At 34.7% G+C, this 13,949-nt stretch overlaps 1 protein-coding gene and 1 long non-coding RNA gene across 2 annotated transcripts; one reads left to right on the forward strand and one right to left on the reverse strand.

Moving 5' to 3' along the window:
- Nucleotides 1-219: 219 nt before the first annotated feature.
- On the reverse strand, nt 220-13,890 carry LOC125668120 (peptidyl-prolyl cis-trans isomerase A-like). The gene is made up of 5 exons (XM_048901912.2): nt 13,694-13,890; nt 6,452-6,482; nt 2,835-3,020; nt 1,405-1,480; nt 220-508 (listed from the first exon to the last, which is right to left on the reverse strand). Exons 1-5 carry the CDS (start codon nt 13,760-13,762, stop codon nt 376-378), a joined length of 495 nt encoding a protein of 164 aa, XP_048757869.1. The 5' UTR covers nt 13,763-13,890; the 3' UTR covers nt 220-375.
- On the forward strand, nt 7,047-13,874 carry LOC130054037 (uncharacterized). The gene is made up of 2 exons (XR_008802294.1): nt 7,047-11,248; nt 12,013-13,874. It is a non-coding gene; the product is annotated as an uncharacterized LOC130054037 (long non-coding RNA).
- Nucleotides 13,891-13,949: the final 59 nt, after the last annotated feature.

A 13,949-nucleotide genomic window follows, 5' to 3' on the forward strand; every position in this document is an offset into this window, starting at 1 on the left:
TATTCAATAGATTGGATCTGAGGAGAAGTCATCATTTAACTGTTCTTAAAATTATACCCAGAGTTTTATTCAATAGTCTGGATCTAATGAACAGTCTTTATTAAACCATTCTCAAACTATATGCGGAGTTTTCAGTCAATAACTGGATGTAATGAGCAGTCATTGTGTACTGGCAGCTCACCAGCAATTGTTTATACCAAATACAGACCAAATAACTTGTTCATGTTCATCATTTATTGGATCTGATCCTTTATTGAGAGGATAATAAGTTGATTAGACAGCTTTTCTGGAGAATCATGAATTCACTAGTCTGGGTTCCTCCACTAGTGGATCTGTCTAGAGTTGTATAATGTTTCAGCCCCTCCCAAGTTCTTTTCAAAATACACCACACTTGGCAATGCCCACACTTTTGGAAGTCTTCCCATTGTTAGAACCACATTCCTCCATCTTCCTCACCACGTCCATGCCATCTGTCACTTGGCCGAACACAACATGTTTACCGTCAAGCCTAAAAAGAAATATATATCCAAACATTACTTATAACATCAAAGAAGGTCTACATGTTATAACAGGACGTTTATAGCCCATTATGCTCTGAAGGCAATCCAATGAATGGTTGTATGTCATTTTTCAACTCTTTAAGGACACCAACAAAAATGAATGCATGGTTTGGTGTATATATTTGGTTTTCATTTGGTTGTAATCAGTACAAATATAAAATTCCTAAAAACTAAGGGACTTGTAAACTTTCTATGATGTTCAAACTTCCCAAAATAGCTCACTATATAAATTCTTCTTACTCTTTTGGACTTCATTGAGAAATCATACGAATATGACATTCATATTGTACATTGAATTCATTCTACTTATACAAATATTAATTCAATAAAATCACATATCTCCTGTAAAACTTGTCGAATCAAAATCGCAGCACAATATGATCAACTACATATGGTGACTAATAATCCTACAAAATTTGAACAAAATCTTTGAGTGGTTTTGTCAGAGATGCGCCCACAAAGTCAAGTGGGACAGATGGACACATGGATGCAGGGATTTTTATGTTCCCTTCCACGTTACAATAGAGTACAAACAAATTTTTTTTTTTAAAAACCACACATAGCTGTTGATAGTTTGTATCCTTCAATACTTAAATAGTTATAAAACATGCACATCTGAACAAGAATCATTTCCAAACTTTCTGGAGGAGGAGACATTCTCAACAAAAATGGAAACAAGGAATCCTTCAAATCAAGTTCACAGAAAATCAAGGTGAATATCTCTGCTAGACCTGTCAAGCTAATTCAGAGAGTTGGATAGGTCATGTAGAACTACAAGTGACACAAAATGGCAACTTTTTACATAACTATTTAAAAGTCTGAATTCAAATATCTAAAATCATACCAGGCTGTCTTTTCTGTGCATATGAAGAATTGAGAACCATTTGTATCTTTTCCAGCATTTGCCATTGATAATATTCCTGTCAAAGAAAAGATGAAAACAGTTACAATTCAAACTTATACTCAAGATACATTATGTTTCTTATGCATTCCCACAGCAGGTATAGTTCAATAAATGGATCTGGATCGATCATGCTATCTTACATTATCTTATGATTACATGATAGTGTGGTGGCAAAGTGAGGCAATAAATCATACTACATATCATCCACTTCCATGCACAGTAACTAAACACTTCCATACTGCGAGATATCTACATCTCTTTAGTAATAAATTATAAAATACACTTGTAAACTTGAAGAGTTTGAGATCCTACAAATCATACAAGTTGTGCTCAATTTCAACATTAATTCATCACAGGTTCCTCCCACATTTAATTGAAAACTAATCCAATATCAAATAAATTTTTTTAAAAAACTATTCATATTGAACTCATTATCTCAAATGATAAGTGCCGAAGTAGTCTTATAGCAGAAATTGACATTGAGGCTGAAACACCCGTTTCCATCTTGACCCAAATCTTTTGGTTTTCCATCTACTATCATTCTAGGTAAAACCTGTACCCTTCAATTGTTCATCAGCATATTGTACAATCAAGAGAATTCCTTCTTCATTTCACCCAATAGGGACTTACAAGCTCACATGGTCAATCTTTCAGATATCAACTCCAATGTATCATACCTATTAGGTGGAAATTTAAACCTGGGAGGCAACATATCTATCTGTGCATAAGGTCCTAGGCTCCTAGCTCTTCTTTTTTACTGCCTTGTATCTAATGGCCAAATGTTGTTTCACCATATGCATAAGGTCCAGTCTATGCGAAAGACATCGGACCGTCGGACCTGACCGATGCGCAGTGCCTCAGGTCCGACGCATCATTTTTTACACCGGACCGGAATGTCCGATGTCTCAGTGTCCGGTTTTGAGCTTTACTATTTTGATGCGGAGTCATTTAAATGTTTATTATAAGTAAAAAATAGCACACAAATCCAAATACGTAAATAAATGTGATTAAAACCGCATGGACTGTCTAGAGTATTATACGGGAGGGATCCCTGGTATAGTATTACTAGTATAATAAATAAGATTCCCTTGGTTTTGCATTTTCACGTGTTTCACTTTTTTACATTAGGTTTTTCGGTCTTACAAAATTTGGTTCGGTCCGGGTGTTCATTGATTACACAGGACCGAATGTCCTGTGTGGTCCAAAAAACTTTCGCATAGACTGAAGGTCCTAGTTTTTTTTTTTTTTGGACAACCTTATTTTTTGTTAGGATGAACCTTATTTGCCTTGACACAGGCCCTAGTAAGAAAATGGAATAAAAAGTTAACCAGTCCACTTTACACCACTCCTCACGGAGGCTTTTGTCATACCTGGTCCTGTGTGCTTCAGCTGGAAGTTCTCATCAGGAAATTTGTTCCCATAGATACTCTTTCCTCCTGTTCCATTATGTTTAGTGAAATCACCGCCCTGTATCATGAATCCAGGGATGATTCTGTGGAAAATGGAATTAGCAAAGCCAAAACCCTTCTCTCCAGTGCAGAGTGCACGGAAGTTTTCTGTTCAAAAACATATACATTAGAGATTTAATTTACAGTCTCTTGTCATTAAACATGAATTATTTCAAATCAGACTAAAATTGGACTTTGTTAAGTCTGTGTGTGAATCGATGAAATTATGCAATACAGTTCAGAGGCTGTATAATCAATACTTGGCTCTCTTCAGTCTGGTCAGTAAATCTATTGATACTGGTAACGGATGACTTTAATTCATAAAAGTTGTCTTCCTTTGTTAGAACAAACCCCCCCAATATTTACTGGACAACCACAGAAACCCCAAGTCTTTAATTTAAGGAATAAACAAACTAAATCTAAATTAAATGTTACACCTACTAGCATATAAAACAAGAGGCCTAAGGGCCACATCACTCACATGAGTCACCTTGGCCTTGCTGTTGTTCAGCTATAGTGATTTTTAACAAATAATGAAATTTTTTGCAATCTTTGTTCCCAAGAAAAATTTTGACCCCATATTGTGTGTTCGAACCTAGCCCCAAGGGTCATGATATAACTATGATACAATGTCACAAGACAAATAACCATAGTATGAAATGTAAGGTCTTGTCATAATGAATCTATATAAAACATACGAAAGCCCCATCTTAAATAGTTCAGAAGATATTGCCTAGTTTAAATTTTGCAAAAGTAGGTCAAACTCAAATGTGAAGGTTACAGAGTTAAAAACTTTGATACCAAAAGAAAGGTCTTATCACAAGGAATACACAAATGAAATTCGAGAGCTCTATCACTCACCATCCAAAAGTTATGAGCAAGGTTCAAGTTTAAGACAGGACAAAAACAATATGACAATTCCCCAGTCTTTAGTCACAGGGGCATAATTAAAACATGAATCCACACAGCTTAGGAACATTTGCATTTGATATGATTTAGTGTGGTCCTGCTTATCTTGAAGACTTTGTTTTCCTTAATTTCCTGTATATTTCCATATCAATTTCAAACTTTGATCTCCTATTGTAGCTCCACTTTACCTCTGGGGCCCCTGATTTGAAACAAGAGGCCTATGGGCTACATCACTCACTTGAGTCAACTTTGCCCATATCTCAAGATTTTCCCCTATATACATGTATTTGCATGTAAAATTTTGATTCCCTATTGTGGCCCCACTCCACTCCCAGGGACCATGATTTAACAAAATTGAATCTGCACTATTACAGGAAGCTGCCATGTAAATTTGAACTTGTCTGGACCAGTGGCTCTTGAGAAGATTTTAAAAGATTTTCCCTAAATATTCATATGTAAAACATTTGATTCCTTAATGGGGCTGCACCCTACCCCCTGGAACCATAATTTTAAGAAACAAAGCTGCACAATGTCAGGATACTTCCATGTGATTTTTTTTCCTGGTCAATGGTTCTTGAGAAGATTTTCTATATATACTCGCATGTAAAATGTTGATCCCCTATTGTGGCCCTACCCTACCCCTGGGGCCATGACTTTAACAAACTTGAATCTGCACTATGTTAGGAGACTTTCGTGTAAATTTCAACTTCTCTGGCCAAGTGGTTCTTGAGAAGATTTTTAAAGCTTTTCATTATATATTTGCACAGAAAACTCCGATCTCCTATTGTGGCCCCTCCTTTCCCCCAGGCCATGACCAGAGCTGCCAACATTATGAAATGGAAAATAGTAAGGCAGGGGTCAGGGGCCGCACTGGAGAACTTTTATGAATAAATGTGTAACCTGAGCAATTTTAGGCATATTTCAAATCCAAATTTAATGAATTTACACATACTAATTGTCAAGCATTAAATGATTTTACAACTGCAGAAAGTCAAATTTTATACATCTTTTATTGATTTTACCTTCTAAAACTTGTCTACAAAATCTTACTACATTAGTATATCATAATTTTACAGTTACAGTGTCAGTTATTCTGGCAAGTTTTTTAAAATCAATTTAATGTCATTTTCCCCGCCGCAAGAAATGTTGAAGTTTGTCAAATAGATTGTACACTTAGCATACGAACTCCCCCTTTCTGACTTTGAAACGAATAGATGTTTACTTGCATAGTGTTCTTTGAATTTCTGGCTTCATTACATTTTCTTCTTTGGGGAATTATTGTTGTTATTTCCATCAATGCATGCCTTACGGAATGAGAGTACCAAACCCCCGCACGCGTAACCCGCACGCAATTTACCCAAGATTGAGCAGAGGTATAAATGTCTAGGTGTAGCGTGATTCGCTAATATCAAGAGTGAAATTATTTGGAATTGAAAGACCTATCATAAAGGTCAGGATGAAAAATTATCACACAAAATCGAGAAATGACTGAGGAAATTACCATGGTAGGGGTGTGCTTAAAGTGAAGGGTGTAATTCACTGCTATGTGTTGTAAAAAAGTACAAGTATGGCCTATAAAAGGCACGGGACCCTATATAATTTTTGTCGTTTTTTATCAACACTTGGAATGAACTTTGAAATGTTTGCGGTCATTTGTTTAAAATTAATATAGTTAATTAGTGAGAGGGCCAAAGGTTAGCATTGAGGTCTATGGCAAATGAATTGGTACTCTTTTCCCTTACGTTTAGTAGCAGCTGCCATATTGTTTATTTCAAAGCATTAAAATGATCGAGATTTTGTATGCATATATATAGACTAAACAAACAAACGTAGTAACGACTATGGCTTGTTTATTATAAAAGTAAAAACCAATGACGGACAACTCTAAAACTTTTGAAATGTCAACTAAGCGAAAATCGGAAGATATATAGTGAAATCGTAAGACGTATTTTCGGCCCTATAATCGTAAGCCTTACACCAAAATCATGAGGGTTGGCAGCTCTGCATGACTCTTGAGAAGATTTTTAAATGACCCCACTGTATTTTTGGATTTTTGTGATTATCTCACCCTTGAAGAGGACCTGGCCCTTCATTTGAACAAACTTGAATTCCCTTCACCCAAGGATGCTTTTTGCCAAGTTTGATTGAAATCAGCCCTGTGGTTCTGCGACACGTTTTACAATAGAACTTACGACCAACTTTACATACTGAAATTTTCCAGTTTATTGTAAGATCATTCACTCCAAATGCAAAATAAATATTTTTTTTAAATTTTGAAAATTAAGCCTCAGAACAGTTTTACTTCATTCACTCAAAGTAATAACAGTGTAATACAATTTAAGACTTGCGACTTTGTCGTAAGTTGTTTTGTAAAACAAAGCCCCAGGAGAAGTCAAAAATGTGAGAAGTTAACAGGCAGACGGACATGCTCATGTCACTTACGACTGCGAGCGGCAGAGCCAATCATTGAGTGCTTGTATCATTCTTTCTGCTCATGTGAGCTATTCTTGCGATTGTAAAATCACACTTCATAATGAGGTGCTCTATTCAAATAAAATTTTGGTGTAATGAGCCACCTTACATAAATATTGTGATAAAAATGTTAGCATGCATTAAAATGAATAGTATACCTGCTGTTTTGGGAACCACATCTGCTCGCAACTGGAAAAAAAAAGACTCAATATTAAACGGATACACTAGTACAAATAACAGATTTAATGAAATGACACATGAATTCAGGGAATTTTTTAGGGTCTGTAGGGGGCTGAAATAAGGCCCCATTTCCAATGCTAAAAAACAGGTATTTTCCCTAATTTTTGCAGGATAGCCTTTTTGTTCAAAAATCTTCTTCACAGGCCCACATATTACAATTTTTGATTTAAAATTGTTAAGTAAACCTAAATGCCTAATTTTGGCCCCCTACAGAACCTAAAAAAATCCCTGATTCTAAATTAGCCAATTTGTTTTGTACTGTTACAGAAGTTGCAGGGTTGCAAATAACCACTCACCCACTCACAAATGCGAGTAATTTTATTTGAGGGCGACCAAATACGCAATTTCCGAGTTGCCCAATAGTTCTTTCCCTTTGTGAAACTCTTGTGCACATTGAGACATAAAATATACTTTTGTCCACACGCGGTGGGTACAACTGCTTATCGCTGCCTTCATATATTGCTTAAAGGCCGATTATCAGACATCATGCAACCACCCAAACTGCTAGGACACATAATTTTAAATTAATTTATATAGTAAGTTTAGGAGTATTTGATAATAAAATAGTTTAAACAAATATCGATAATCACCATCTTTTTTTTTAAAGAAAGTATCACCCGTGCAGAAGAGGACATAAAAAAATATTATATTTAATGGCCTAATTAAAACAAATATTATTCTTGATATGGTCAGTTTAATGTATAATACCAATGGCTAAATTTTAACAAAATTTACACTTCAATAACTTTTATCCTTATTTGCATAGCTAGTCTATAATACATGTATACATCTTGTACCCACCCAAGCGTTCAACAGAATACTGAACATAACCAGAGCTCCAGATAAGGTGCATATCAGCGTAAATACTCATTAAATTTTACCAAATACACATTAGGCCATGCCAATTTGTAATCTAGTTCGTCGGATTCGCCGCTTCTATTTGTAATAAATCCAAATCATAATATTATCAAAAAATAATATCCACCCGCGTGTTCAAAAATATCCGTAATTTTTCTCTCGAGTTTTTACAACAAGCGCACAAATGACCTTGATGTATGTGCTGACAAATGACAGAAGCGCGGGCTGTCGAGAAATTTCCTAACAGTGTAATACGGTTATTCATGGTGTTTATCTTAATATGTACGATACTTCATAACACTGGATTGGAAGTTGTTCCTTATGCTGGAATCGAACTGGAAGCCGATGAAACTTTTGAAGCGCTATTCGATGCCATTATTTAGAAACATCGACAGCGTATGATTGATTGTTTGATTATATATTGACTTAAGTCTCTCTTGAGAATATTTCACTCACATAAAGACATTACCATTGCCGGTGAAGGTCTGCAAAATTTAGGCCTATGCTCAGCGCTTATGGCACTTAGGGATCTTTATTGTGCCACACCTGCTGTGACAAGAATCTCAGTTTTTGCAGTCCTATCTGAAGGACCGCCCCATTTATTCGCCTCTTACAACAAGCAAGGGGTACTGATCGAGGACTATTATAAACCGGACTGACAGTTAACGACAAATTCACAAAAGGTTTGGTGATGTCCTATCAAAATTCAAGAAAATGCTCAAAGCGATGCAATGGAGATTGCAATGATTATGTCAAAACTGGATGTGTCCCTACCAATATGCATATCTCTGAATCGAAAGTTTGTAGAAATGGAACTTAAATAAAATTCTTCAAAAAGACCTTATCAGTTAATGTTGCAAAGTACATGTATTAGGTATAAAGAAAATAAGTCTGAAACCTGAAATACTTCTTATTTATTGTAAACTATATCAACAAAGTTGAAAAATATTTAAGTTTATGTGGTAAACAAATGATATCTGATGATTTTAGATCTTTATTTTTAGGCGCCCGCTTTTTAAAATCACACTTTATTCAATTAAAAATATTTATATTTCTTGTATTCGCTCGCCTCATAATTTTTATCTCCAAAATTAAAAATAATATTTGTAAAATAATTTCGCCCTCTCGCTTCACTTTTTTTGTTTGAAAATCTGAAGAACTATTTTACAAATTGGTGTGGCCTTAAAGTTTAAAATCAGGTGTACAGTTATGCATTCGCGAATGTAAATACGCTTTACACTCCTAAAGTAATGCGGAGAGGTAATTAAAAAACAACTGTATTTAAGCCTAATTGTTATATTTCTTTCTTAAATAAACAGGTTATGGGTGCGGTCAAAAGCACACAAAAACTTATATGTATTATCAATTGTAAATGATTGATTGTTGCTACAGACAATGCACAGAATATGGTACCGGACAAACGATATATACTTCTTCTGTTAAACTTACTAAGTTTTTACTGAAAGGTCGCTAACTATTTGAAAGTATTTGCAAGAATGGGAGTCACGCATGTATTTACCGACTTCCATCACACATGCACTTGTTTTACAAAGATGGAGAAAACCAATTCTTGGTTAACGGTACAAGGTGAGGGGAATCCGACAGTAATTTGTAATGAAAACAAAGTGCAAAAATATATATGGGCATGGTCCTAAATATCCATTAAGAAGTATTTAAAATCGGCCCAAGAATGCCACCTTCAGCTGGAGGCGGAGAATTTCCAGTTTACATAATGGCACCAGTTCTGACGTTTTCCTGGCACGGTAAATATCAAAATCATAAAAAGCCAGGAAAACGTCAGCTATTTCGGACTAATATGGGCAGAGTTACGTTCGTCTAAATTTTAAAAAATGCTATAGAAAGTCACAAAAACTTTAGACTTTGAAACTGATATTTTTGGTTTAAAATGCTTTTAGTTTCTCGGTTATACTTGTAAACAGTTTAATTTACAATATGACAAATAGTTGTGTTGTTTGTTTGGTGTTTATGATTTTTTTTCAATACTGTACTATATCCATTTTGTTCTCAATCTATATATGTTACATGTATATATTTATATATAGATTGAGAACAAAATGAATAAGAAGCCCCTGTGGTACAATAAATGATTGTATACTTATGAGTGAATATCCTTTGTAGTTCTTTTTATTATACACTCTTCATTGTCATTGGGATTTGTTGAGGTATTTAATTTTGATATGTCAGACACTCGATCACATAATATCTTATTATATTTAGACTAAGTGATCAAATTCTGTATTCTGGCAAATAGTAAATTTACAAGTCAAAATACTCAAAATTTTGACTTTTTCTGAAAAGCAAAATACTCATTGGTTTGAAAATCGGAGGTAAATACTCATTGTGGTAAAAAATTATCTGGAGCTCTGCATAACTCCATCACAAAAGAGCCGATATCTCGGAAGTTGATAATTGTGCAAATCCTCTCGCCCACATGGCGAGTAAAAAGTTCACTGGAACTTTCCAGAATCCACTCGTGGTTTGACTTAACTTTTAAATGCACTTTTGTTTTCATTGTTTGTTATCAATAAAATGCTTTATAAACATTAAGGCGAGTCCTTGATCATGTGGAAATTCATTGATTAATTTTTCTAATCTTCTAACCCTGTTCAAAAACACAAAGACTGTTTTTCCTAATTTTAAAGAAAATGATCATGTAATTTTTCTTCAAAATGGGCAGTGCATGGTTAGTAAATACTGACACAGTAGAGGTAGTGTTATAGAGGCTGATGTTGGGAGAGAGAATAATGAGGACAAAAGTTTACAAAGAGAGAATGTTGTCAATGAAAGTAGTGAAAAAGAGAATGAACATTCACAAAAGGAGCCTGTAGAGTGTAGGAGTGAGACTGAAAGCGAATATGATAGTGAGAATGCAGGGACAGTGGATGAGAGTTTGAATAAACTTAAAATGGGAATGATATGGTATTGACTAGTGTAATAAAACAGCATGTTATTGTCCAGTGATTTTTTTTGTTTTTCAAACTACCACCCCTCCTTTTGAATTGGGAAAAATTAGCAACATTTTCCTCCAATTGGGAAAAATCATTCACAGTAAATTAAAATGGTAAAGATGCATAAAATAATAAATAACAATTTTTTGTTTGAGATTTATTTCAGATCTGATTTAAAATCATAAAATAAATCATTATTTAACATTAAATATGTATTGGAAGTCACACCTTGTGTATATATTATTTACTTTTTCTAAGAAATACTTATTGTCTAATTTCATAAAGAAAATAATAAATTATCAATTCACCAGCATTTGTACCCATAATCTTGTAAATATTATATTAATAATCAAGTTTCCAGAATGTCTCTCCTGTTTTGTATTTTTCGAATTTTAGCAAAACCCTATACTGTTGGCCACTTCCTGTTATTAGCCTGACCCTACAAAAAATGGCGGTCAAAATAAATTAATTTGTAAACAATATAGCTTAATGTGCATCTGGAAGCTATATACTTCGCTGCATATCTGCTAATATGGATGCCTCTATTGTTTTACATATTCTTTACAAAACCTTTTGCATGTGCAGTGGTTTGGTGAATAAAACTGAAGAAAAAAAAACGTATTTACTCTGTCAGAAATATACGGTAACCTTTTTTTTTTTAAATGGCCTAATTTCCCTAGATTTGAAATTGGGGAAAACACATATATATAATTGGGAAAAAATAGCTAATTTTAGTGAGGGGAAACAGCCGAATATCAGTGGCATTTTAGCCCCAAAAAAATCACTGTTGTCATAAGAGTAAATATTCTTTTTATAGACAACTTTATGATAGAATTGTTATTTGCAACTATGCAGGTCCAGTCCAAAGACTATTTCTACCTACATACCGTATATACTCGCCTATAAGTCGGATTTTTGGGAGTCAATTTTTGGTCCAAAATTCCATGTCCGACTTATAGGCGCGTCCTAAGAAGATTGGTATTTTTCTTGGCGGCGTAGTGGTTTTTAAACAACTTCGACGATTATCGTGGACTACCACACAAATGATTATTGTTTACAAATTCTAGACATATTGTATTGTTTATGTATTTTAAAATTATGTATAAATTACAAGTATTTACATATTTTTATCTAGTTAAAAATTATTTACATACTTTCAATTCAACTAATCTATCGTTTATCGGTAAAATTGAATTACGAACCCGATTTAATATTGAAATATTCATATGTATACCGGCTGAAATATATTTCATAAAAGATTGAATATTGTTAACAGATAATTTAGATCATCATTCTTGACTCTTAAAAACTCTATTGTTGATACACTAAGTAAACACGGTCAGGTACTGGTAATTAGGAGACCATAATTGCTTAGGTAAACTAGGGATCATTGCCCATAATAGATCAAGGGTTGCGTTAAAACCCCAAACAGATATGGCTTGGATATTGAGCACCTCATAATTATTAATTTCTCAAAATAATTTTTGAAACATAGGTAAAAACACTAGAGCATTGACTTGAAATTGTCAACCGATTCTGACAAAAACTTGTACCGACTTATAAGCGGGTCAATGGCAAATTCCTACAAAATAACCTTAAAAAATACAACCGACTTATAGGCGGACCGACTTATAGGCGAGTATATACGGTAGCTATTAATAGCCACGTAGGTATTTAAACCCACTTAAAGTAGCTACCTCTACCTACTTTTACCCATTTTTGAAAATATAAATGAATAATAATTAAGGTGCATCTTTTAAACAGGTCAGTCGTTTTATGTATCATGTTGTGCATGTGCATGGCAAAATTCGGAGTGTAAATTTGAATACTTTACGAGGGCGGAGAATGTAAAGGAAATGCATGAAAATTTGTCCCAAAAACCTTTACTGTAAAAATGCATGAAGGTAAAATTAATACAGATTTGTAAGACACTCAGACTTTTTATGATGTAGCTATGAGTCTAAGCTCCTACAAAATCAAACTGGGTGCTGTTATTGATGCAAATTTGAAAGGTTAGAAAGACACTGAAATCAACTCAGATTTACCTGTAAAAGCAATCTACGCTTGAGTAACTTTGTGACCTAAATTCAGACCCAATGTGATTCTTGGCTGACCAAATTGTAAAGTCTATTGATCAATCCAGCAGGCAATTCAGTGATTCAGATTGGCGTCGGCCATCGGCAAATGGCCGATAAATATTGAAAACTGCCGACTAAAATTCTCCAGAAAGGCCAACATGGCCTATGAAATTTTCGTTTTTCAGTGTTTATCGGCCACAGGAAAATAACCACTATCTGTCTTGGTTTGTCATAATACAAGTACTCAATCGATCGTTTGTAAAGAAGATTTTGATTGGTTTTCGAAAAACTTTCCGTCCAATCAAATTACTTTGAGAAAAAAATTAATTGGTGCCCCTGTTCATCTCGCTTGTGTTTGCAACAATCAGCGGGGAACTAGTTTTTTTAGAAAAAATATGGCTTCAAGAGAGTCCGGTTTGATGATCATGATTGGCAACAAACCCTATTAAACATAAGCTCAGTGCTCCGTAACTAGGAGGTCATGACTTAGAGTCCCGCTCGTTCCATAGCCGCATCAAACCTAGGAAGTAAACATGATTAGTGATTACTCCTTCGCCAAATGCTTGTCATTTACTAGATTTAGAAGTGAGAATCAGGGTCCTTCGGATGCAACCTTAAAAACGGAGGCGATGGCACGATAAAGAACCCTCACTGCTATGGCCCTGAGCGCTCAGCATTATAGGTCTAAATTTGTGATACTTCATCTACAACTGGTGACGTCTCAATTATCGACAGGATGAAAAACAATCAAACAATAACAACAACAAACAACACCTTGCAACTCAGAAACGACCGAGAAGAATTCCGAAACAGTTAACTGCAGTCACGATAGTTAAACTGAAGAATTAAATAATAAAAAGTTAGTTTAATTTTAAAGTTTTAAGTTTATTTTGAAGCATCGCTTCATATGTATTCAGGGCCTAAAGTTTTCATGGAGTTAGACCAAAATGGCCTATAATTTTTGTATCATTTAGGCCCTCTGTCCTATCAAATTGCATTCCAATATGAAAACTCAACCAGTCTTTTGTAATTCGCTGTAAAATGATACACCACAATGGGCCACACCTAGTGTGAAATATCTGACGTTTTCATGGCTTTTTTGATTTTGATATTTACCGTGCCAGGAAAACGTTTTCCTGGCACGGTAAGTATCAAAATCATTAAAAAAAAAAAAAAACCAGGAAAGCGTCAGATATTTTGGACTAGGCCACACCACGAGGCCGAAGCACGGCTGATCGACTTAAGTTATACTTGCCTCAAAACAAATGCGGCCTGCCGGCTTCTTGTCTATTGTGACATCAAAGAAACATTGAGGATTTGACATGGTCGATAGTCGCCTGACAAACCCCGTAAAAACTCTTTTGAATAAAATGGTGCCGGTTGTTTTGACTCACGTGCAGATAAATGGTGGACTATATGAAGGTTGTGCTAATGACAGAGTAGGTGTTGCCAGGTATGCTAATGACAGCATAGTGTAGGCTACATGTTGCCAACCAAATTCATTTTAAATA

This window comes from Ostrea edulis, chromosome 4 (genome assembly GCF_947568905.1).
Source record: "Ostrea edulis chromosome 4, xbOstEdul1.1, whole genome shotgun sequence".
Taxonomy (NCBI): Eukaryota; Metazoa; Mollusca; class Bivalvia; order Ostreida; family Ostreidae; genus Ostrea; species Ostrea edulis.